Below are 25821 nucleotides of genomic sequence, written 5' to 3' on the forward strand. Positions count from 1 at the left end.
AACAACCCGTGGCCCAGCTGCCTCCACCCACAGCCTCTGGCCTGCTGCTTGCTCTGGGAAACCTCCTTGGACCGTGGCTAACAGCCCGGTGCAGGCTGTCAGGCAGCCTGGCAGAGTCCCGCGGCCATCCCACGCTGCTCCTTCAGGGGGCAGGGACACCAGGTTTAGGGAGGGGCAGTGACATCCACAGAAGAAGATGGGCCCAGGTTTGCTGAAGCGGCCACACCAGAAGCAGTTTGGAAGGTTCTGGGGGAGCCATCTAACGTTTACTGAGAAAAAGTAGCGCAGACTGTCCGCCACTAGCGAGAACACGTGGCTAGAGGTACAGAGAAACGGGAACGATTCTCTCCTGCTGACTCACCTTGTCCTCCCTGGGTATGACTCAAGTCCTATCACATGCCGGTCTGTTTTTGGCATGACAAGGGGCACGTGTCATGGGTTGGAGCTGGGGACGTCCCCTCTGCGGGGCACAGTGCCAGGACTTGGGCTAGAGGGCGCAGAGCGGCGATGAATGGGAAGGGGCTCCTGCCCAGACCCCGGGCACACGAGTTAAACTAGGACAGTTGAGAATTGGAGAAGAAGCACTTTTCACTCTTCCCATTTGCCAAGTGTTTTTTTCTAATATAGTATTTCAGGCTCATACATTTTTAGTCATTAGCTCTATCTTTGCAGAAAATATATATAAATAACCAAGAAGGGGGTGACTGGATGGCTCTGTGGGTTAAAGCCTCTGCCTTTGGCTCAGGGCATGATCCCAGGGTCCTGGGATCCAGCCCCACATCCGGCTCTCTGCTCAGCAGGGAGCCTGCTTCCTCCTCTCTCTCTCTGCCAGCCTCTGTCTCCTTGTGCTCTCTGTCAAATAAATAAATAAAATCTTATCATATTGGAAAGAGAAATTGAACTTTAAAAAATAAATAAATAAATAAATAAATAACGGAGAAGAAGAGGATACTGTAACCCGTAGGTGTCCGCTGTTCCCACCTCAGGGTGCCTGTGTGCACTGAGGCCACAGCCAAGGTCCCCCTGCTCGCCCATAGCCACCACTGTCCACATGGGCAAGAAGACCCTCCCATGGGGCGGTGCACAGCCTCAGGGCTGGGATCATCCCCGTGCACTGCAGTTACGACGGGCACTGCAAAAATCTGCTGCTAATGAGAAAGTGTTCAAGTTGCCAACTGGATACTATCCAAAACGTGAGCACATCATTGCGTTCACGCTCCTTGTGCTTGGGGTGGGGTCCTGGCCAGGAGGCTGGGGCATGGGTCCTGCACACGTGCATCACCCATTACATGCATCAAGGTGGAAAACTCTGAGAATGGCTGCCTCGGCGCAATCTGAGTCTCAATTCCCACCACGTGGGACCCAAATCCTCATGGTGGCTGCTCCCCTTTATGGGCCACCTGCAGACATTGATGCAACGAAGACTGCGGGATGTTAGCCCCACTTGAGAGGTAAGGGAATGCACGTTCAGGGACAGGAAATGTGAACGCCCAGTCTGCGCTCCCTGAGCTCCGGGCTCCGCTGGGGGATCAGGATGGAACGCTTAGCATTACTTTACCTGCCTCCCCAGCCTGCTTTTCTGGTTCCATTCTGCCATTCCTTTTTTTTTTTTTTTTTTTTTTTTTAAAGATTTTATTTGTTTATTTGACAGACAGAGATCACAAGTAGGCAGAGAGGCAGGCAGAGAGAGAGAGAGGGAAGCAGACTCCCTGCTGAGCAGAGAGCACGCTTCGGGACCCAATCCCAGGACCCTGAGATCATGACCCGAGCCAAAGACAGCGGCTTAACCCACTGAGCCACCCAGGCGCCCCCATTCTGCCATTCCTGAGTGCACAACATAGCCTATGCCACATCCTACTACACTCAGCCTCCCAAGCCAGCTGCATCCCTGCTGCCATGCAGGTGGCCCCCACCCGAGTGGCCTGCCCCTCTCCATTCTTGCCTTTCCCCCAGGAGCACCCCAATTCTATGCACAGAGGTAGGGTGCCAGGGACAATGCTGGTGGCCCCCATGCCACCTGGCCGGCAACCACAGCCAGTGCCATCCCCCAGTGCCAGCCGACAAGGTGTGGATACTATCCAAAACATGAACTTTCAGAAAACATGAACTTTCTACCTTCTTCCTTCCTGGCCCCGATGCTGATCTGATGCCTAGGGGTGTAGGAGCCTCTGGTGAGGGTGAGGACAAAAGCTGTACCCCAAGGATGGTGAAGCAGGAAGATGGGATGGGGTCCCCGACACTTTAGGGAGCTGCCTGCTGCTGGGCCCTGGTTCTGGGAACATCACCCCTGGCTCGTGTAAGCCCCAGTCTTCAGGACAGGGAGTCCCAAAGCATACAGACGGTAGTTCCCCTTCTTTTTCTCGGGCAGGAAATGAGACTCTGGGGAAAAGAGCTGCTGGAGGCCTGTGAATGCTGGAGTCAGCCAGTGCCTGCCCAGCCACATGGGGCACATGTGCAGGGGCACAGCTGGCCAGGCATGAGGGCAAGGGGGCTTACCTGGGCGTGGGGCTACTGTCGCTGCCCTTGTAGGAGCCTGAGTTGCTGCTGCTGCTGAGAGAGGAGGTGCCGTAGGCGTCCCGCACGCTCACGGGGGGAGAGGTGCGCCTGGAGGCAGGAAGAAGAGGCAGGTGCTCGTTCTGGCTGGCGGGCAGCTGCGGGCACTGGGCAAACACCGCCAGGCCGCTGCGGCCCAAAGGGCCCCCGCTGCGGGGTCACAGGCCGGGGAGGGAGAGAAGCACAGGAGAGAGGGGGACGCACAGACATGGGTGACAGAACAGACAGCGCAAATCAAGATGGAAAACCAGGTGGAGGCCGCTCCTCCTGACTCCCCAGGACAGTAATGGAGGCTGGGCAGGGCCAAAAGTGGGGTCCCAATTGCCCTCGCTAGGGGTTCTCAACTTCCAGGGTCCCCTGAGCCCCAGGGAGAGCCCTGCAGGGGTTCATGGGCCATGCAGGGGTAGGGACTGGACGAGGGGCACACACAGGCCAAAAGGAAGGCCAAGCGGGACAGGGTGGAGGACAGCACGAGGCCCCTCTGGTCACTGGGAAGCTCAACAGCAATACTGAGGTGGAGGGACCCAGGGGTTGCACACGTCAGAGAACTTTATACCTATTGTGTCACTTGAGCCCTTCAACAGCTCCTGGGGGAGGTGAGTGTTAGCAAGCCTGCTCTAAGGCTGGGAAAACTGGGGAGATGACTTGCTCAGCGACATACTGTAAGCTGGTGGCAGTGGGGGGTAGGCAGAGACCCTCCCTCCTCCCACCCTCCAAAGCCAAGGGGAAACTCACCTGCGGGATCCAGCAGAGGCCCGTCTACTGCCCGGCAGGGACATGGCCATGAGGCTGCGGGTCCGGGTGAGGGGCGGGGGAGGCGGTGTCCCCGGGGCTGAGGAGAGAGGGCGCGTTGGGGGTGCCGCGGGGAGGGCCGGACCAGGCCACGTCATCCTCTCGCTGGGGCCGCTGCCTGGCATGGCTCCTCCTCTTACCCTTCAGCAGGACACCCCAGGACTGAGTGAGGGCCTGGTGGGCCAGGCGCTAGCCACGGCGGCCTTCACCAGCGATGTTACCACACTCCTGCGCCCTGACTGAAAGTCTCGGTCGTCAGGGCTTCGGGAGCAGCCAGAAATCATAGATCCAACCCTGAGTTCTCCAGATGACTGAGCGTGGACAGCAAGCTTGAAGGCCTTGCCCAAGGTCACACGGGCATCGGGGCAGGGCCACCTGACCACCAGCGCAGCACTGCGTCCTCAACGCTACCAGCCAGGCCACCCGATCCCTGACTCGGACCCCACCCCGTGCTGGACAATCCTCCCTCCTCGGCGGGGGCTGAAGGCCGGAGCACTCCTGGAGCAGGACCAGGAACCCCAAGTTAGGCTGGGCTAGTCTCGACGTCACCTTCCCAGAGTGCCCGCTGGCGTGTGGCTTAGGGCTTCCTGTCTATAGGGGAGACAAGACAGACCAACAGACCGGCACACGTGTAGAAAGACATATGGACACACACGAATGTGAAAAGGTACCACATCCCTGCCATTCCGAGACAGGCTGCACACATCTCCGGGAGCATGCTTGGGGCCTGCCCATGCAGTGGGACGTGCAACTGCCCACCCCCCCCACATGTGTGGGGCACATGGGCATGCTGTACCCCTCCATGCAAACATGCATGCTCACTGGCATGCGTCAGGATAGAGCACAAGCTCGAAGCAGATGAGGAAGAGGGCAAATGGTTACAGAAGCCCTCCTGGGGGCAGGGGGCTGGTTCTTGGTGGGCAGGAACAAGTAGGAAGCAACCAGGCCTGCAGAGACCCATCCTTGGCTCTCTTGACAAGTGGGCAAAGGCTTAGGCCCCAAGGGCAGCCCTACAGGGGTTTAAGGAAGTGGGAAGCCCCCTCTTGGGCGCTGGCTATTGTAGGAAGGAGTCCTGCACTGGGCGTCATCGCAGAGCTCCGGGAGCCCGAGGTGGAGGGACCTGGACTCTGGGCCACCCCAAGTCCTGTGCTGGCTCCAGACAGCCCTGTTCCCTCCTTCCATGCTCAGAGCAGGGACTAAGGACAGGAGCCTGGGTTACTGGATACATGGCCAAGGACACCGTGCCCCGACCTTCCCCCATGCTGGAGAGAAGCGTTCACCGAGCCCCACTGCGCGCAGACCCCAGGCCAAGCTCATTACGTACAGTGCGCCATGGGCTCCTCCCAAAAACCCTATGAGGAAGCGCTGTGATTAGTCCCCGTACAGATGAGGAAGCTGAGCCTCCAAGAGGGAGGGATGCACCCCGCTCACACTCCCAGCGTGGGGCAGAGCCAACAGGGGGCAGGCCGGCACCAGCTGCAGAGGCTCAGACTGAGCCGGAGTCAGACTCCGGAGTCCCCTGGCCGGGCATCACCCCTTCTCACATCAGGGCCTCTGGGGAGTCCGTTCGGCCTGTCCCGTGGCGGGGCTGCCTCCTAAGGGGACAAAGACACCGCTCAGGTGGCCTGTTTCCTGGCTGTGACACAGAACGGAGCCTGTTCCCCTGGAGGGCCCAGACACAGGCAGCATTGTCTACCCAGAGGTGTCGGGTGCCCGGCGCAGGCCTGTGACCTGAGCTGCTCGTCCCAGCTCAGGGAGGTGTCCCACCCATCGTGCCCTGGTCACGTGGACAAGGCCTCCTGGCACCGTCGGGCCAGCCCCCCGAGAAGGAACCATGGGACCTTAGTGCTCCCCACACTTGTCAGGAAGACCATCAAGGCACAGCCTACGGGGCCAGAGGGGTGATGTGTTATCAGATTTGGGCCCGACATGGCTCACCTGCATGGCCAGACAGACCCTGGCTTCTAATCCCGGGCAGCCTGGCTTCCCTGGAGCCTCACCCCTTCCCTTCTTGATTTTGGGATGATGCACTGAGGGGGCAGTGCCTTCAGGAGGACTTCCTGGCAAAGGCAAGACTCGGGTCGGAGGACAGGCCTCACTCTTCCAAGCCAGCTTGGGCCAGGGTTGCTACGGAGCTCAGAAACTCCAGGTGGAGGCCCAGGCCTCTGTCCAGGGAGGCAGGCCACATGCCTGGTTTGCTTTGGAGCTGAGTTGGCCTCAGTACAATGAGGGCTTTGTCTCAGCTGTCCCTGCTCCTACCTCACCTCCCTCCTCTTGCGCTCCCTCTTCTTTCCTCCCTGGCCAGGGGTGCTGGGAAGGGGACAGCGTTTGTACCTGGATGGACCCAGTGGTCTCTGGGGAGCCCAGAGCCGGCCATTCCTCTGGGACAGAGGCGGAAGTGGCATTTCCCCTGCTGAGATGGGACCTTGTAGGCGGGCTCCCTTGTGGGAGGGCAGAAGCCACCCAGGCCCAAAGGGAGCCGCCTCTCCAGGATCCTACTCAGAAGGTGGTGTGCTTTCTCCAGTCCTCCCTCCTCCCCTTCCGGGCCCCAGAGAGGAGGCAGGTTGCCATGGTGCATGTGTCGCCCGTGCCGCCTGCCTGCTCCCAGAGTCCCCCAGCCCTGCGCCCAGGCAGCCAGAGCCGGCTGCTCGGAAGGGAAGGTGCGAGGGAACCCCTCACTGCGGGGGCTGAGTTGAGAGTCTCTTTCATCCTTTCAACACCAGAGTAAAGGCAGGCCTTCCCTCCAACCTCCTCCACTTCCCCATCCTGCCTGCACCATGACAACACCCACCCAGCAGGTCCCCAAAGGCCTACAGTGGGGGTCCAAGGGACACAGCGGGATCCAGGGAACAGGAGACAAAAGGATGCAGAAATAGAGCCAAACAGATCTGGGCTCAAATCCCAGCTCCGTCCCCTAGGTGCCTGCCTTGGGCAAGTCATACCCCTTCTCTGCATCTCAGCTTCCTCATCTGTGACAGAAGGCACCTCGTGGCCTACTGTAGCTGGGGCTTGGCCCAGCACTGTACACACTCAAAAGTGGGACTCGCCCGCATCTTGGAAGTTGATCGTTGCATCACAATGTCAGCTTCAACACAGAAACACAGTCAAGGCATTACGTGGCCTCTCAAGGGTCAGAGAAAGCGTCTCCAAAAAGAAATTTACACTGGGTCTTGAGGGATGAATATGAGTTCGTCAGTCAGAGAAAGCAAATGGAAGGGAAGGAGAAGGCTGGGCAGAGGCAGTGAGTTGTTCAATGGCATGGCAGCCGAGGAAACCAGGGCGCCTGGTGAGGTCAGAGGCACAGTGAGGGTGGGGCTGCAGGATGAGGCAGTGCCAGGCCACACAGAGCCACCTAAGCCAGGATCGTGGGCAACAGGAAGCCAAGGAAGGGCCTTGGAAGGGGGAGGGATGTGATCGGACTTGAAGTTTAGAAGGTCCCTGAGGTGGGGGCCTTTATGGAATGTGGCTGGGCAGAACATAGGCAGGGAGACCAGGTGGGTTATCGAGCCCTCCCAGGTGAGAAGTGAGAAGAGCCATGGTCAGGGCGGCAGCAGAAGCAACAGAGATAAGGCCATGGAATCTTGAAGTGCATCAGGGGCCCCGATTGTGTAAAAATTGGGCACTACTCTTCATTCTGGCATTTAAGGCCCGCTTCTCTATACCCCTGCCCTGTGTTCTCAGCGACCCTCTGGGAAGTATCCATCAGTCTCTCCTGCAGCTCTGCCCAGGCTGTCAGTCCAGCCTGCAGCCTGCTCCCTGCCCTGTGCTCATGCACACATCACGTGCTTTCTGCAAGGCTGTGCCTCGCTGTCCTCGCCCCTGGACTTCTGCCCTCACTCACGGTCACTCAGCATGCATGCCCTGGGGGGAATCTCAGGGAACAGCGCCCTCTGGGGAGTTCATAAAAACAAACACAATCAACACACAACTCTTAGTAACACAGTGGTTTAAGCAGGCACATCTGGGAGGCCAAGAGTTGGATTAGATGGTCTCTAGGACACTTCTGGGTCCAGCCTTCTCTGATTCTGGGCTGTTAAGGAAATGATGGACTTTCAATGAATGCTTTTTTCTCTTTCCATTACTAAGGCTCCTGGGTTTCAGCTTCCACCCCTGCAACCTGAGAAAGCTGCACTCTTCAAAGAGACATTGGCCTTTTACTCAATGTCATGGACGAGAAACCAGGCACTTGCATTAATCTCGTATTCTAGCTAATTGAAAGTCCCTGTACATACTAGAAATGATTTTTTTTTTTTTTTTTTTTTGCAAAGACTCAGCCATCAATAGAAGAAGAAAGCTATCCTGAAATCCAAGGGAACAGAACAGCCTGTGTCTCATGACTCAAGCCTCTGACAGCTGCGGAAAGCAGAGCCTTGCAATCGACAGAACAGAACTTGGGAGGGGTCCTCTCTCTGCCAAGACAACACGAGAAGGCGGAACATTCCTCCCGTCAAACAGCAGAGCGCCTGGTGCTCCTCGAATGCCAAAGCCAGGAGAAGCAGGAGGTGGAAGTCTGGCCCGGGTCTGTGCCAGCAGCCATGCTCTGTGTCTGCCTCGGAGGATTAGTGTATACCAGGGCTCTCCACGGCCGAGGACCTCACCAGCCCCTGCGGTTGTCCACACCCTCAGAGAAACTGAGGACCTTTCTCCCTGAACTTGGGAAGTGGGCAGCGGTGGCATTTCCCCAGCTCGCTGCCTGTGCCCTGCGCCAGCTGCTCTTGGCACTGGACCTGGAGATGGGAGCCTCTGGGCTCCTTCTCACTGTGGCCACCCCAGCATGGCAGCTGGACAGACAGACCCACGACCTGGCCACTACCGAAGGCCAGAGGGACGGCGCTGAGGGCTGCGATGGCCACTCCACAGTGTCCTTCAGGGATTAGACTTGGATTACAGACCTTGGCATGCATCAAGCCCCGTGGTTTGCAAACCATCGGGAGAATTTGCCTCTGGGGTGTGTGGGGTGGGCTCAGGCCTCCTTCCCTGCTTCACCTGCAGCAATTCCCCCCACTCCCAGCATCTGCTCTACACGTGCAAGGTCTGCAGACTGCTGCTCTAGCTAACAATGTTTCACAGTTTAAAATCTACGTACTGTGTATTTTCCACAGGGAGCCAGTTCACGTCTAGAAGGATGGATGCTATCACCGAAAAGAAGGACTATAACCAGCATGGGGGCGGGAGGGGAGAAGCTAGAGCTCTTGTGCCCTGCTGGTGGGAATGCAGGGCAGCCGTGGGAAAATTGGTGTGGGGGGGGCATTTCCCCAAAACATTAACTGTAGAGTTACCACAGAACCTAACAATTTCCCTGGTAGGTAGATGCCCCGAAGAACAGAAAACAGGAACTCACACACCAACTGGTTTAGGAATAGCAGCACTATTCACAGTGACCGAAAGGAGGAAACCAACCCAGGAGTCCGCCAGTGTCCAGTGACTGGATGAACTGAACATGGTACATACGGCGAATGGCAGGACGGACACCTGCCACAACATGGGTGAGCTGTGAAATATGCCAAATGAAACAAGCCAGACACAACAGGCCACACATTGTCTGAAACCATGGATATGAAATGTCCCTAGCAGGCAAATCCGCGGAGACCCGAAGTGAATCAGTGGTTGCCAAGGGCTGGGAGAAGGAGAAAGAGGGCCTGACAGATAGTGGGAGGCTCTTTTGGGGAAGATGAAAATGTCCTGGAACTAGATCGTAGTGACGGATCACAACTCTGTGAATATATAAAACCCCCCTGAATTGTACATTTTTTGGAGGTGTTCCTTTTCAAATTAATTTATATTCAATTAATTAACATATAGTGTATTAGTTTCAGAGAATCTAGTGATTCATCAGTTGCTTATAATACCTTGTGCTCATTACGTCACCTGCCCGCCTTAATGCCGGTCACCCAGTTACCCCATCCCCCTACCGATCTCCCCTCCAGCAACCCCCGGTTTGCTCCCTAGAGTTAAGAGTCTCTTATGGTTTGTCTCCCTCTCTGCTATCATGTTATTTTACTTTTCCCTCCCTTCCACTATGATCCTCTGTTTGGTTTCTTCGATTCCACAAATGAGTGAGATCATACGATCATCGTCTTTCTCTGATTGACTTATTTCACTTCGCATAATATCCTCTAGTTCTATCCAGGTCATTGCAAATGGCAAGATTTCTCTTTTTTGATGTCTGAGTAATATTTTATTGTCTGAACCGTACATTTTAAAAGGGTGGATTTTATGGTGTATGAATTTTTATCACAATAAAAAAACACATTTTTTAAACCTACATTATGTGTGTATATATGTTAAATGAACAGACAGGCCTGGTCCAAAAAAAGGGGAACTCGCATACAGTGACTCAGCCAGATGCCATGGGGTGGGAACTAGAAGCAGCCCACGGCCCTTTGCCTGACATCAGTGGGCTGGCCCCGGGCCCTTTCCTGGAGCTCCTGACTCTGGGTCAGCCCAGAGGAGACAGGAGGCAGAGTCCAGCCCTTTGGAAGTTTAGTGCCGCCACCAGCCCATCTGATTCTTGCTTGTCCCCCATGCAGGGAGGCCGGGTGGACACCAGTCTGTCTGACGTGTGGGAAACCCGAAGCCTCAGAGGTAGCAAGACTGTCCAAGGTCACACCTTGGATTTATAGGCCGTCGGCACCTGCATTTCTACCGCATCAGAAGGTCTCATAATACAACGCAACTAGGACACATATAATTATGCTGCACAAGAGAGGAGAAATATGCTTTCCCAGAAGACTCTGAGACCCTGTGGAGGAGAGGGAGTGTGAGGTGCTTCTGCAAGCTTGGACACCACCAGAACAGGAGGTAAGCAGAGGAAGGAACAGCATTAAAAAAGAAATTTCTCATGTGCCTCTCCCCGTAACCAGTGTCTCTCCTGGCACCCCCCAGAACCCTGACTGTGGGTAAAGGAGAAGCCCTCATGTGAAGACCACCTTTCTTCCCTCCCAGCAGCCCTGACAGCCTGCCCCTTTGCCAGGCTGCTGAATGAGCCCTCCTCCACTGAGGGGCCCTCAGCTACTTCCGGCCACCTTGTCTGGTCCCTCTTGGTGACCTTGAATCTCAGCCATGGTGCATTTGGTGGGAGTCACCCTTCTGACCCCACCCTTCTGTCTAGGACCCAGCCCAGGGAGTGGATGGACAGACAGATGGAGGGCTGGGGACATCCTAGGCCATGGGGGGATGGAGCTTTTCTGGCTTTTCCTACTACAGCCTCCCAAAGGGAGATCTCTCTTTTCCCCTCTTCAGACAGTCTTTGTTCTACCACCACCTCAGGAGCGACTCTGGAATTCCTGGCGCCCTCTCCCAGGCCAGCCACCCTGGGGTGGGCTCCCATGTGGGCAGGAGGCAGCAGGGGCACACCAGTTTCTGTCCCCGACCCCCCAGCTGCTCAAGGGCTGCCTGTCTGCAGACACGCACGGGGTGGGGGGGTAGGGGAGCCAAGGGGCTCTGGTGCTGGCCTAACTTGGTGGCCACTTGGCAAGTGACTCTGGCAGATGGAGGCCCTCAGCGACCTTGGCTGTAGCATATGCTCTTCTGGGCTTCCTGGCTGATAGAGCTGTCAAGCCTGAGCCTGGCTCCTCTCCCCAACCCCACCTCCCGAAACTCCAGCTCTAAAGCGCCAGAGGAAGGGGAAGATGGCGAAGCCTCCATGTCTAGGGACTGTCCTGCTGGCCCAGGTCTTCGCCTGGCCCCCTCCCCACTCCCACATTTACCCCCAAGTACCAACAGGGTGAACTTGCTCTCAGAAGTCCAGAATGGGAGGGATCCGGGGTAGACTTTGTCACGACCTATCATTGTGCAGCGAGAGAACCCCCAGCCCTTGCCCTCATTTGAATCCAGGCAGAAGTTCTAGAAAATAAGAATGAAGGGTAGCTTTCTGCATAAAGAAGTCATGGAAGGGTAAGAGGTAAGACCACGTACGTCCCACTCAGTTCAGGGCAGCTCACAATAGCACATGGTAAAACAAACACCAAAACCGGGGAGGGCAGAAGGGAGTGACATAGCCTGATGACAACGCACTGTGGACGAGGTTCAGAAGCAGCTCTGAGCTTCCTGGCCACCAATGCAAAACAAGAAATTATGCCCAGTCTTCTCGTTCTCATGGTTAAAGAAGAGCAAGAAGCAGACCAGTTCTTCAGGAGACATAAAGATCTTGAAATGAATACTACAAGAGACACCTCTGCATGGGATTTGCAGTGGGGAAGGACTGCCCATTGGGAAACCTGCAAGTTCAAGGAGGGACAAGCCCTCAGAGCCTACCCGGGGCACCCTGTGTGTCACGGTGCTCCACTGATGGGAGGCTGAAGGACACATAAACACATATGGGACACAGGACCGAAGGAATGTGGGCCTGTCATCTCCTCTGCTTGGGATCACAGCCCCTTTCCATGGACAGCCCCTCCCGCTTTGAGATCACACGGTGTCCATCTTCCTGGGAACCACATCAACCCCAGCTGTCTCTGGCTCTCCCTCCCTCCCTCTCTCACTCTCCCCAGCATTGCTTCACAATTTAGTCCAACTGCCACTCTTTCCTAAGCAGAAAACCACAGATTTGTCCAAGGCCACAGTGTGACCTGTGGGAGAGGGGACACGAGACCAAGGTGGGCCAGCTGATTCCCACCCCACCAGCCATCCTGGGCGTGCCGCTCCTGCTGGGAGCCAAGTCTCATCCATCTCCGTGAAGCTCCTGGGGGCTGCGCAGGGGGACACTAGTCCTATTGGCCCAAGGAGGGGGACACTAGTCTGGCCCAACTGGTCCTGTTTGAGCCCAGGAGCCACACCCCGCCATGTTAGCATGCATCCTCTCTCCTCCCAGGCCCCCTTTCCTTTCCAGCAGCTAGCTTCCCTGCCATCCTCAGCAGATGATCCCTGTCTGGCTGATTTCCAGTGGGCATTGCTCATGTCAGGCCCAATTCTTTCATGGTCGCTCAGGTGGGGGGCCTTTGGGAGGGGCCGGGTATGGCTCACACTTGCTAACGGAGGGTGGGTAATTATAAACACTTCTCTCAATGAGTCTTCCCTCTCTGGAGGAGCTGCCCCACCCCTTCATTTTCTGAAAACAAGCAGTTAAAAATGCCTTAAAAGGGGGTACCTGGGTGGCTCAGTGGGTAAAGCTTCTGCCTTTGGCTCAGGTCATGATCCCAGGGTCCTCAGTTCGAGCCCTGCATCGGGCTCCCTGCTTGGCAGGAAGCCTGCTTCTCCTTCTCCCACTTCCCCTGCTTGTGTTCCCTCTCTTGCTGTGTTTCTCTCTGTCAAAGAAATAAAATCTTTAAAAAAAAAAATGCTTAAAAGGGAGATTCTGTGACCATCTGTTCGACTTTGAAAGTCCTTTGAATGGTTAAAGGTTAAGAGGCTTAGTCTAAAAGGCAGGAACCATGACTTTGGCCTCCAATAAAGCTGGATTTGAATTCCAAACTCCATCACCATCTCTGGGACAGTAGGACTTAACTTCTCTGAGCCTCAGTTTCTTTAGTAAAATGGGGCTACTTCCAGTTGTTGCGCATGGTCAGTGAGAGGGCCACGACATGGCTAGCAGGAGCCCAGCGTACACAGCATTCCACAAACAGGAGTCATTATTTACCAGCCTGGATCTAGTCTTAATTCTGGTGTTATTCAGACACATTACATCTTCACCCCAGTCCAGAATCTAATCTGAAATATTATAATAGCTAGTATCTCAGGGGTCCCTGACCACAGAATCATTTGTAGACACTTAGTCCAGTGCATAAAGAAAAAAAAAGTCACAAACCAACCCTTGTCTACCAAACTGCAGAATTTCAGGACATCGCCGCTTTGATCTAATAATGAACGGTCTTAATAATGAACATGTCCAAAATATGAGCTCCTGCTCTGGATGTGAGGCCTCCCTGCTCTCTCTCTGGCCCAAGCCAGCAGCTCCCTCTGGGGGATGCACCCATCAGTACCAGAGGGCCTTTTGTAGTATGACTCTGGTCCTGCCGCTCCCCTGCCCAAAACCTTTCCTAGTGGCCCATGTTGGAATAGAAGCCAAAGTCCTCACTCTGGCTCATGCTGAGCCCTGCAGTCTTCCCCCTCCTCCCTCTGACCTTCACCTCCTGCTCCCCTCATGCACGCTGCCCCAGCCACACTCCTTCTCAGGGCCTTTGCACAGGCTGTTCTCTCTGCCTGGAAGTTTCTCCCCAATCTCTGCCTGTGTATTCTCTCTCCCCCTGCGGGTCTTTACTCCAAGGCCACCTTCTTAGTGAACCTGCCTCGATCACTTTGTTCGAATAAAATACAATCCTTCCTCCCCAGCACTTCTTTCTGCTCATGCATTTTTTCCATAGTTCTTAGCGACAGAGAGTTCTATGTTACTTTATTCCCAGAATATAAGCTCCAGGAAGGTAAGGAAGTCTATGCATTTTGTTCTTTATATAATTCTCAGCGCCTGGAACATCGGAGGCCCTCAATAAATAGTTGCTGAATAAGTGGGTTGATGTCATCATCCAAGTATGTGCAGGCTTCTTAGCAAATCAGAACGGGGTGGGGGGGAAGCTCCATGGCCCTGGGTTAATATTATTATATTGTATTATATTGTATTATATTATATTATATTATATTATATTATATTATATTTCTTTGTACACGTGGTGTACAAAGGGGGCTTGTCTTTCCTGCTCGACCATGAGCCGGAAGTTACCTGAATCGTCAGGATGTAGCAGGGACTGGAGGGCAAAACCCTTAATAACCACACCTGAGGGGAAAGGATGAAAGCCGTCACTCAGCACCCAGCCAGGCCCTCCGGGGAGTCCTGGGGGCTCCACATTTATGCTCACAATTCACACTTACATCCCCCTACAGCTTAGGGAGTGTCCTCTCCATTTTACCACCAAGGAAGCTCAGACTCAGGGGACCCACTGATAGGTATGAGGTGGCAGTGCTGGGAGGGAGGTGCCCAGGACCAGTGCAGCTCCCCCTCCAAATTACATCTCCGCACCAGAAAGCCCAATTAGTTGTGCCAACAACTCCTAATCCTGGTGGCAGCCCCCAGAGAAGGATGAAGGATACACGATTCTAAGGGAGCCTCATTATCTGCAGATTCTGTATTTGCGAATTCACCTACTCGGTAAAAATTATCTGTATCCCCCAGACCAATACCTGAGGTTCTGGGGGACGCACACGTCGGGTGAAGAATGTGAGCTCCTGATGTGTACGTTCCCAGATGGGATGGGAGTGACCTTGCTTCACTTCTAATACTGCAAACAGGTCCTTTTTACAGCCTTAATTGGTGCCACTTTTTTTGTTGTTGTTGTTGTTTTTTTTACATTTTTGTGCTTTTTGTTGGTGAGTTTGCCGCATAAAACGACCCGCAGCATAGCTCGGGGGCTAGCGTTTCCACATACGAGAAGCTGTGATGTGCCTTCCAGTGAAAATCCGTATGTCAGGTGACATCGTTCAGTAGAAATTACCGAGCTGTCTGTATGAGTTCCACGTGGATGACATCAACAGTTTATATTAAAGAGTTGTCTTTAGACAGAAACACCCTAAAACAAGGCAATGTATGGATCCGTCGACGGAAACGGTGTGAGCAGAGGCTCGCCAGCCCTGTGTTCTTCCTCTGCAGTGGGGGTTCCGTGGTCACTAGCTCCAGGTCTGCAGCGGCTTCGCAGAACATACCAGAGCAAAGAACAAGGATGGACTACACTAAGTCCAGCTCTCCAAGACACAGGTCGGCACACCCGGGCCCAGCTGTGTGTACACACAGTGTGCACACGTACTCCCACTCTGAGTATGCTCAGCTCCAGGTACCCAACATTCCCGTTAGCCCCTGCCAGGTCCCCTCCAAGGGCATCATGGTCACGTACAGGGCCAACTTCCTTGTGGGCATGTGAGGTTCATCATGGTCACGATGATGAAGCCAGGCTGTGTAGGACAACTGCCAAGTTCTGTACCCAGCCCACAAGCCACAGCAGGGGCAGTTTCAGGCAGGCAGCAGGGCCGAGCCTTTTAAAGCCCATGTATCAGCCTAGGGCCCAGGAGAGCCCCTTAGGTCCACCTCTTCCTAGCAGACTGGCCTTCCTCCTCTGACAGGGGTGGGCCTCCTTCTGCCTAGCCCCCTCTCCGTTGGTAGACTAGGAGTCCAGGAACCAGAGAGCCAAAGCCAGAAGGTGCCGGAGATGGGTAGCCCAACAGGCCATATCATCATGCCTGTAGACCGCTTTCCCTCGGCCTGCATATGTATGCGTTTTCATCTGAGTTGACATTAATAAATTGAGACATTTTGTATTTTTTAAAAATCTAGATTTCTGGCTTGTCTCTCTTGTCTGCATTCCTGCATGGCTCTGACCCACTGAGGCTGGGAGGCGGTTCTTTTTGGCTAGTGTTCTTATCTGTGCTCTTGCTCTCACACCTGGGTTGTTTTGCTTGTGCTAGCTGCCTGGCATTGGACTTTGGAACCTCTGGTCTAGTCCAATCTCTCTTTATAGGTAAGTGGGGGGTGGGGGGTGTGTCCAAGGCCCCAGGTCAATCAGTGGTGGAGCCAGGACTCGAACCCTAGGCCTGAAGCTTTGCATCCCGGGCGCTGAGAGGCACAAGGAGGCTGGGAACCCGAAGAATGGGAACGTGGACTGAGGGGGAGATTTCGTTCAGCTAGAGGCTGCTGGGGCCAGAGAGTTAAAAAGCAGAGAACACCTGCTCTGCCTGCTGTCAGGAGAAGGCGCTTCTCCCCACCTGCTGGCCAGCTGACCTTCCCCACCCTGTAAAATAAACTCCTGCACAGGCTTTGTTGACACAGTGCTCTCAGGTGTCCCTCTCACTTGTCCTGTCCCATTCCCCACCTCCCCGCCCCCACCTCGAAGGCAAAGATCTTCAGAATCATAAGGGAGGGTAGGGGGTGCTGGCATACCCAGCAGGGGCTTAGTCCTGGGGCAAAACCTAGTTCTTAGCAGAGAATCCACTGTGAGCTTTACCTTCCTCATCTGAAAAATGGGATATCCGTTGGCAGAATTTAATTAGGTAACGGCCCAGTGAACACTAGTTTCTTTCTCTTATTTTATAAACCAAGGACCTGGAGACAAGTGAATGATTCATTCCAAGAAGTTCATGGAATTGAAAGGGACTCCCTTAGCTCCCGCTGGATAATTTTAAAAGGTTAAATATAGTTATATTTGTGAAGGTATTTATTATAGTTATAAAAGTAGCACAATTAAAAAAAAAAACCTTCCAGTTTTGCTACTCAAAGATAAACTCCTGTTTAATTTCATTGCCATTTCCTCCAGTTTTTTTCTAAGCACAGAAAAACATGGTTTTGAGGGGAGGTGGGAAATTATTTTTACGTCGTTATAAGCATGGTATATATGCACCTTTATAGCTTTTAAAAATTTAACGTGGTTTAAGAATTGCCTATGTCATGGCATGTTCTTTATAAAAAATATTTTTCCTAAAGATTTTTTTTTAAAGTAACCTCCATACCCAACGTGGGGCTTGAACTTACAACCCTGAGATCAAGAGCCACACATTCCACCGACTGAGCCAGCCAGGCGCCCCTATATAAGGTATTTTATGGGCTGCGCAGTTTTCCATTTCATGGGCCCATCGTGGCTAAGTTAACGACCTCCCTTGTTGACTGTTTAGACTTTGTCACTAGCCAAAAAAAACCCAATGCTACCATACAGACCTTTGTGCATAATTGTTTTCCTCTATGCAGACCTACTTCCTCAGGATAGATCCCCGGGGGTGGGTTTACAGCCTCACCAAGTATGCTGCCAAACTGCTTTCCGAAAGGCCTGAGTGACCAGATGATTCTCTCCCTCGTCGCACATGCACATCAGCTGTGTTTCCTACTTGACGAAACCACTGGCGCTCAGCTCTGCCTCTTAAAAGGCAAGAAGTTCAAGCTCCCACAGGAATTATCTGCGATGATCTTTCAGGGTTTCTTCAACTTTGGGCCAAGTATCTTCACCCACATGGGGCAAGGGGGAAACTTCAGGAGGCAACAAGTTCAGGAGCGGCCTGGCTCCAAGCAGGACTGAAATCAGTCCCCCGGAGCCTCTCCTCTCTGCTGACGACAGCGCTTCTTCCCCATGTGGCAGCTGTGTCGGGTGGCTTCAGTCCACGTTCACCCAGCCTCTGCTGTGTGCTGAGTGCTCCCTAATGGCCCAGGACTCCCACTTCACAGTTCCTGCCAGTGAGGGGCTATGACTGGAGGGAGGGGGCGAGTCCCTTTGCAGAACTCAGGAGAGGGACCTGTGAGCAGTGAGCGGGGGCTCTGAAGGATGGGTGCAGAGCTGCATTCCAGATGCCGGTGAGGGGGGCGGGGGTGGGGCCAGCAGGAGACAGAGAAGGAGGACAGCTCAGGGGCAGCGGCACAGGGGAGTGGAGGGGGAGGCTGGGCACAGGCGGAGGGCCTTTGGAGCCTAGGAGTTCTGGGCAGAGGAATGACAAGGTTGGGTTCATCTTATAAAAGCTGATGCTGTCCCAGCTGTGCTGGGGACGGGCTGGAGAGGGAGGGGGAGGGGCACCAGGAGACCCTAAAGGGGAGCAGAGGAGAGGGAATGAGAGCAGCAAAGATGACTTCCCGAGAAACTGAGGATGAAGGCTCCTGAGGGCACAGAAGAGAGGGACAGTGGGGAATGAGGGCACGGGGAGAAACGTGGTGGAGCCCAGGTGTCTGGGTAGGTTTGGCAGGGGAGGCGGGCAGACACTACTCACCACTTGCCCAGTGTTCACTCTCCCTCTGGTCACAGGACCCTAGTGTGGGTCAGGGGTGGCGACTGCACAACTGACCCACAAAAGCCCGCAGAGCAGCCTCGGCAGTACCAGTGAGCCGCAGCACCCAGCCTGGGCTCGAGAACGTGACCACAGGTCTCTTAGCCCACAAAGACCCGAAGAGGAGTGGGCCTCATACTTCCCGCGGCTCGGATTTCCCTAGGAGTCAGGGACATGGTGGGTTCTGATTCAAGGCCTAGCAGACACCTGCTGACAGAAGTCAGGCAACCTAACAGAATGATCCGGGAGTCCTAAGAACCCCACAAGCTCACCGTGTACTGGGAAAGCAGCCCAGAGAGGGGCCACCTCTCCTGGGACATAGCCTGACACAGTGTCAGCAGCTGGGACCCTCAGCTCTGCCAATGACTGACTCATGAGCCTCAGGGCACAGCTCCCTTGACCTCTTGGTACCTCAGTCTCCCCATCTGTAAAATAGAGAAAACACTTTCTACCCAATGGAGTGGGTAAGTTGGCAACTTACCACTGTGCTAAGTTGGCAACTGCCTTCCTCGCCAGCCTGCTTCTCATCACATCTGAGCCCACCCTGTGAACTCATACTTTTGCCGATGCAGTGCCCTCTGCCCAGAAAGCCCTTCCAAGCTCTCCTCATCCTCCTCATCTTCCAGGCTCATCTCGAGCAGGGATGCCTGCGTGTAGCTTCACAGAAGCTGGAGATCCCCCCTGCTCTTGGGGAGCCCCTTGGTCACGCTCCCTGCAGAGCACTTCTTACACCACAGAAGGTAGGCTGTTTGCACACAGGCTCGCCTGCGGACCACAGTCTTCCACCTTCTGAGGGTTTCTAAGCCTGTGCATGAGCGCGCACGCGCGCACACACACACACACACAGGCATCTGGTGTAAGCAGCAGGCGTGCTCATGGCTAGTGGTGGGAGGCCCTGGCAGAAGAGGTGATGAGGCCTTCAAGAAGACACGGCCCAGCCCAGAGCAAAGCAGGAAAGGCTGCCCAGGGCTGTTCCAGCCAGCACAGCCCTAGACTCGGCCCAGGGCGGAGCCAGCAGACCTTCCTTAGTGGATACACAGCTCTCCCTCCTCTGCCTCCCAAAGGCTGCTTGGTGGCCATAGGTCACGCCCACACATATTCCATGTCCTTGGAGCTGGACGACTAGATAGAGAGCTCCAGGCCTGTCACTCATAAGGTGAGCTGTGCCCACCTTACAGACCAGGTGAGGGTGGCTCAGGAAAGTTCCCTGACTTGACTAGGGTCAAGGAACAAAAGGCACAAGGTACCCCTTCCTCTCGAGATCAGAGGTCTGTGTGGACTCTGATGCCCCACCCCATGGGATCTCAGGGACCCAGAAGCTGTTGTGATGTGTGACCTTTAAGAACTCTAGGAGCTGTCCTTCTGGATTCTGCATGTGGCAGAGAAGATATGAATCCAGAAGCAGGAGTCCCTTAGGAAGCCAGTCTCCCTCAGAAACTTTCTCTCTGTCTCTGTCTCTTTCTCTCTCACCCACATGTGCACATTGAATCTGTAACTCCCACTGGGCCTGCTAGGGCAACAGACACATATTTGACAAAGAACTTGCATCCAGAATGTATAAAGAAGTCTCACGGCTCAGTAAGAAGAAGACAAACAACCAAATGATTAAATATTAAAAGTGGGCAAAATGTTAGAACTGAAATTTCAAAGAAGCTATATGGATGGCAAATAAGCACACGAAGATGTTTAACAGCATGTGTCATTAGGAAAATGCCAATTAAAGCCATAAAGAGATCCCACTGCACACCTATCGGAATGGTTAACAGGGAGAAGACGGACCACACTGAGGGCTGGCGAGGCGGCGGGTCTGAAGATGAGATTATAGAATGGTACGGCCATTCTGGAGATCCTTGGGAGGTTTTGCCCAAGAGGACGGGAAAGTATTATCTACACAAAGACATACACACTCGCACACAGCAGCTGCATTTGTGATAGAAAAAAACTGGGAAGAGACCCAACTGTCCATCCATCAGCAACGGAAAGGATAAACTGTTTTTTCTTCATCCACACAATGGAATACTACTCAGCAATAAAAAGGAATATATTGAAAATCGCATGAATCCCAAAATAATTATGCTAAGTGAAAGAAGCCAGACCCCCCAAAAAACAACCAAAAACGCACACACTGCAGGATTCCATTTTATATAAAATTCTAGGAAATGCACAGTCATGGCCAGCAATAGAGAGCACATCAGTGGCTGTCTGGGGATGGGGGAGGTGTGAGAGGGAGGACTTACACAAAGGGGCAAGAGGAAACTTTCGGAGATGATGGGTTTGTTCATTATCTTAACTGTGGTGACGATCCACACCGTGTCAAAGCTTACCAAACCATACACTTTAAATATGGGCAGCTTGTTGCCTGTTGACTACATTTCCATAAAGCTGGGAGAAGGAGAAAGAGGGGAAGGGGTGGGGGAAAGAGAAGGAGAAGCAACCCCAGCAAAGAGTAGTGTTTCTCAGGAAGCCAGGCACACACGCACGCGTGCGCCCAGACGCACACATACAGACACTGAGTACAAAACTGCCATGTGGCCTCTAAGGGTCTCTCAACCCAGGATTCTGGCCAAAAGGGACACCCAGTTACTTATCATTTGCTCATAACTTTTCCAGGACTCCCGCCCCACCCCCCATGTGTGTGTGGCTCGAGCTGGGCCCTGGGGCTTCGGAGATGAAGTTCCTTCTGCCAGCCATGGTGCGGCTGCCCCAGAATTTGGCCTCGACCCTGAGCCGCATGCTTCAGACACACTAGCCAGGTTCCCTTCACCCCATCTGAGGTCCTTCTCTGCTCTAGGCTTTGCACCCCAGCAAAGGCCAGCTTTCTCTCTGTGCTGGCCACGTGGCTGGGCTGTACATGCAGAGGGCACTCGTGGGCCGGCCCTCAGCACGATCCAAGCAGACAGCAGCAGACCTCGGCAGCAGGGCCACCGTGGCTTCCAAAGAACGGGACCTGCCCCCCATCTCCCGCACCAAGCTCCTCACGCCTGTCTCTCAAGGGTGGCTTCTGTGCCAGGCCTCACAAGCCGCCAGCCAAACCCCCTCTTTGGAAGATGCCGACCCAGCTTCCAGAGCCCCTGTGGCAGGGAGGCCTGGCCAGCACCAGCCTCAAGAGGGGCAACGAGGTGTCTGGAGGCCTCAGTCCTGGGAGACACAATCCTGACAGTGTTGCTGGGAAGGGCACAGGGAGACCCTTGGAAGCCGTGGGCCCAGAAGAAGGAGATCTCACAAAGTACCAGAGTCATTCAGCCTTGTGGATGCCAGGCATCCTGGCCCAGGTCTGCGGTTCCAACCTCATCACCTTTCCCTGCCCTCACTCTCGCTGGGCAACTATGGAGCCCTAGGGGCTTGTATCTAGAATTCACACGGGAGGATGCCCATGGAGGGCCGGCCACAGACACATTTTAATAGACAAATGTTGCCTGGTTGGCCACATTTTAGAAACAAAAGATGTCACAAACATCCCTGTTCTTGTAAGTCAGAGGATCCTCAGAACACAGGACCAGTACACTGGCATGGCGAGAGAGATGGAGGAGGCCAGCTCTTGCCAGCAAGTGCTTGGCAGGGGGCGACAGTCCTTGACCAGCCTGGAGCCCCGTTCTGCCTCTGTCAAGACAACGGAACTTGAGGTTCCTTGCTCTCCATGTTTTATTCTGGCATCTAGATGGCATCTAGACCTCCTGATGACCTTGGGAGGTAGACAGCCTCATGTCCCCATTTCACAGAATAGGAAAGAGAGCAGCGTGACTCCTGAACACAAGAAGACGTCTGTGATGCACAGAGCAAAATGTGGACAGCAGAGTTTTTAATGAAGCAAAATGCATTTAATTTGGAGTACCTTTTTTTTTTTTTTTCTAACTGATATTATATAGTCTTCTTGCTTTGGGGGTAGAGGTGTTAAAATGCTCTTTCTCTCACTGTACGGCAATGGTAGTAAACAGAAATCTGTTTAAGTGTCATTTGAATGTCCATCTGGCAAAATACAAAGTTGGCAAAGCTAGGCCAGATTCCCAAATGTACTGATCTTTGAAATCTAAGTCTGAGAAGCACTGCTCTCCTGTATAGCCTTCCAGTTCCAGAATGACAGCACGCTTTTCCTCTTTCTCCTGGTTCAAAAAAAAAACCTAAAAAAACAACAACTACAAAAAACCCTCAACAACCCACCAGTCCTAAACCATCTCTATCTTCACCTCACCCTGCCTTTGAAGTGGTGGCTTTTGAAGCGAGCCTTCCCCAAGCCCCCTCCCTCCAGCAAACCCACAGAGCCTTTGCTCGTGCCTCTTGTTATATTTCTCTCATTCCTCCTCTAGTTACGGTTACCTGTATCCTACCTACACTCGTTCCCCTGAAGAGCTTATAGAACAGAAGAAAGAGCTGGCCAGTCAGCACTTGAAGGACCCTCAGACACCTCCGCCTCTGCCTGTTGGTTTGTGGGTGTGAAAAAGCCAAGGCCAGGTCATCCAGGGAGTTGAGGGCAGAGTAGAGCGGAGATGAGGACCTACGGCTCCTGATGCCTGGGTGCTGGCTCTTTCCACTTCCCTAGGCTGCTTCCCAGACACTCCCTTCTGGTTGGCTCAGCACCTTGGTTCAGAGGACACTGCTGAGCATGAAACAAATCCTGCATGAGTATGTGTCCATTTGGGTGGGCAGAGCAGCCTGAGGGACATGGGCCTCCTCTTCTCTGTAGGCCCTCTGCTCCAGCTCCGTATCACTGGCATCAAGCCTTCCCTCAGCATGAGCTGCCCATCCAGTGAAGAAATGGCCCTCCAGCCCCTGGTGACCTGGATGCAGAAAGACCCCATATGGCTCAGGAATACAATCCCAATTAGGCCAGAGTTAAGATTCCAGCCTTGCTGCGTAATTTTGGGTAAATGCCTTCACCTCTCCAGGTGTCAGGTACTCCAGACAGGTGGCACACTGGGAAGAGAGATGAAGAAGTCCCCGAGCCTACTGGTTTAGCAATCTAGCACTAGACAGGCTTGCCAAGAGGAATTTCGAGAGCCTTGCCTCCAGAAGCCTCTAAAGACAGGAAAGGTTCTCGGACTCCTGGGACAAATGGATTATTCCACTAGAGCTGTGCCAGGGTGAGCTTGAATGGTCCCTCAGACTCCATGGCCACTTTTTGTGTGGCTGGAGTCAAAAGCCAACAAATCTTTAGAACAGTCTGGAAATGTCCTAAGCTGGGTGGATAACGAGGATGATGCTGATTCATAAACTCAACTCTGAAAACAAGGACGTGACAATGGTACCATGTCTTTTGAGCCCTCCTGGCCCTCGGAATAAGAAAGGTCTTCACCCCTCTTTGACCTGCCATTACACACCTTAATCAGTATGCATCACGGCTCCTAGATGGTTTATCAGACCTGCATGTTTAGATGTTTGTCTCCTGCTCAGGTATCAGTTTCTTGAAGCGAGGGGTTACCTCTTTTTTTTTTTTTTTTTTTTTAGATTTTATTTTTATTTTTTGATAGAGATCACAAGTAGACAGAGAGGCAGGCAGAGAGAGAGGGGGAAGCAGACTCCCTGCCGAGCAGAGAGCCCGATGTGGGGCTCGATCCCAGAACCCTGGGATCATGACCTGAACTGAAGGCAGAGGTTTTAACCCACTGAGCCACCCAGGCGCCCCTCGAGGGGTCACCTCTTACTTTCCTGTATCCCAAGCACTTAGCCCAGGGTCTGGCTAAGAAATAATAAGCAAATGCTGACCAGCGTAGACAAGGAACCCCCACCCCTTTTCTGGGACAAGGTGGCAGTTAGGTCTCTGTCCATCTGCAGGATGGAAATGCCAGCTTTCAGAGGGAGACCGGCTTACACAAAGTTACTCAGTTAACACCAGGGACCAGACTAGAGACCACCACTCTGACTCCCAGTATGGTATGCCCCCAGCTCATCAGCTGTTGACTCTGGGCGGGGCTCTTCCTCTCTCCACCCTGGCTTTGTCTCTGGTGAAATGGGTCAAAGTCATACCGGGATTGTCGTAGAAATAAATTAAACAGAGCACAACCCATTGGGAGCACTTACACTGTGCGTCTCTCGTGACTATTGTTCAGGCCCAGCAGTGAAAGGGCACCCACCACCCACCAGCAAAGCAGGGCTCATGGTGAAAGGAAGGCTTCCCACCCTGACATACACACTCTTCAACCCAGCAAGTTCCCTGAAGTCATCACTTTGGGGAAGCACCTGATCTCCGGTCACGATCCCTTCACTGCTTTCCCTTCTCCAAACCCCAAGGCACGTGCACAAGAGCACACACAATTCACGGCGATGACAACAAAGTCTGCATGGGGTTGGGGAGTGAAACCTTTGGAAAAGCATGCGCTTCCTGGTCAGACAGACTGGTGTCATGTAACATGCTGTCCTTCCTATCTGTACCGCCACAGCCGAGTAAGTCTCTCTCAGCCTCGGGCTCCCCAACTTCCAAACAGGTATAATGTGTGACAAGGACCACCCAAGGTAAGTCATGGCCTGATAGTCCACAGATGATACTAAGAGTAATAATACTTGTCCCATTTTCATTTAACAAAATGCACATGACAAAACATCAGATCAGAAGGGGCTTTAAGGATCAAGTCGTCCAGTCCTGTCATCTGGACTTGTCATCAGGACCCAGAGGTCCTGACTGGCCCAAGGTCACACACTGAGGCAGGGGTGGAGTGGGACCTGGGGCCTAGGTCTCCGGATTTTCTACTGTGTGTGCACTTTGGCCCACTTGATTCTCTTCATCTGCCCCCCTCCCAATACCCACAAGCACAGCGACGGGCTGGAATCACGTTCTTCCCAACCCTCTTCCCTTCACACTCTCTTAAACCAGCAGGCACCATCTGTTTGCCAACGTCACCCCTCTCCCAGACTCACTGAGCCCCTTCCAGCCTGCCTCGGGGAGAAGATGAACCAACCACTGGCTACTGGCATTAACACTAACGACACTATTAGTACTAGTGATTAATGGCCACTAGCAACCTGCACAGTGCCCTGGGCTTAAGAGTGCTTTTCCTACAACCTATTCCTGCAGTTTCTCCCTAACCTAGTGGGCTTAGGGACATAACTTCCTCAAACTCATTCAACATATACTGAGCACCTACTTTGTGCCTAGCCAGGGGCTAGAGGTTGGAGACATAGATAGGAAGAAGACAGGGCATCCGTCAGGAGGCACTCACAATCTAATGGGGATTTAGGGCAGGTGGGGACACAACTTCATTTGGCCCAAATGATGCAGCAGCAATATGCCCTGCCCCAGCCTATGGGGAGGCTTCTCTATCATGCTGTCAAGAGGCAGAGTGTATCTGTGGAATACATTGGAGCAAGAAAGGGTGAGTGCTGGGCTGGAAGGACAGCAGGAGGGAAGATAAAGAATAGGAAATACAGACACCAAACACTCAACTGCCAGTCTCAGGGAGATTCTAGTGAGAGATTCCAGGGAGGGCAAGGGAGCAACAGCGGGCTCCCTATGGGATCAGGAGGCCCCAGTCCCTGACCCCTGCCAACACACAAGATTCTGATGTTTCTCTTCCCTTAGGGACTTTGCCCTCGGATGCCAAGATTTCCCAAACCCAGTGCTGGGCTGTATATGCCTCCTTGGGACCATCATTTGCTAGAATGATGTCACAGCCCTTGCAGTGGAAATGTTGGTATCTCCTGGATGCTTCCTAGGCCCTCAGCCCAACATACTCCAGCATTCATTATCCCCTGGCAGGGATGCCATCCACAGGGCCGTGGAAGAGATCTGTGGGGTGGGGGGCAGGGAGAAGAGGCTAAAAGCAG

General features: G+C 53.6%; 1 protein-coding gene across 9 annotated transcripts in view; it reads right to left on the reverse strand.

Moving 5' to 3' along the window:
* SNPH (syntaphilin) overlaps positions 1–25821 on the reverse strand; it is a 36164-nt gene that overhangs the window by 8562 nt on the left and 1781 nt on the right. The window contains exons 2-4 of one of the 9 annotated variants that reach the window (XM_082744612.1): positions 12434–12590; positions 3289–3385; positions 2497–2703 (exon numbers count right to left, since the gene is read on the reverse strand). In XM_082744612.1, coding sequence (XP_082600738.1) covers positions 2497–2703; positions 3289–3338 — 257 coding nt within the window. In that variant the 5' untranslated portion in view covers positions 3339–3385; positions 12434–12590. Of the gene's footprint in view, positions 1–2496; positions 2704–3288; positions 3937–4669; positions 4698–4767; positions 4941–12433; positions 12591–25821 lie in introns of all 9 variants that reach the window. The other 8 variants (XM_082744608.1, XM_082744605.1, XM_082744611.1 and 5 more) reach the window with 8 other exon arrangements.

Source organism: Mustela nivalis, assembly GCF_964662115.1.
Source record: "Mustela nivalis genome assembly, chromosome: 8".
Taxonomy (NCBI): Eukaryota; Metazoa; Chordata; class Mammalia; order Carnivora; family Mustelidae; genus Mustela; species Mustela nivalis.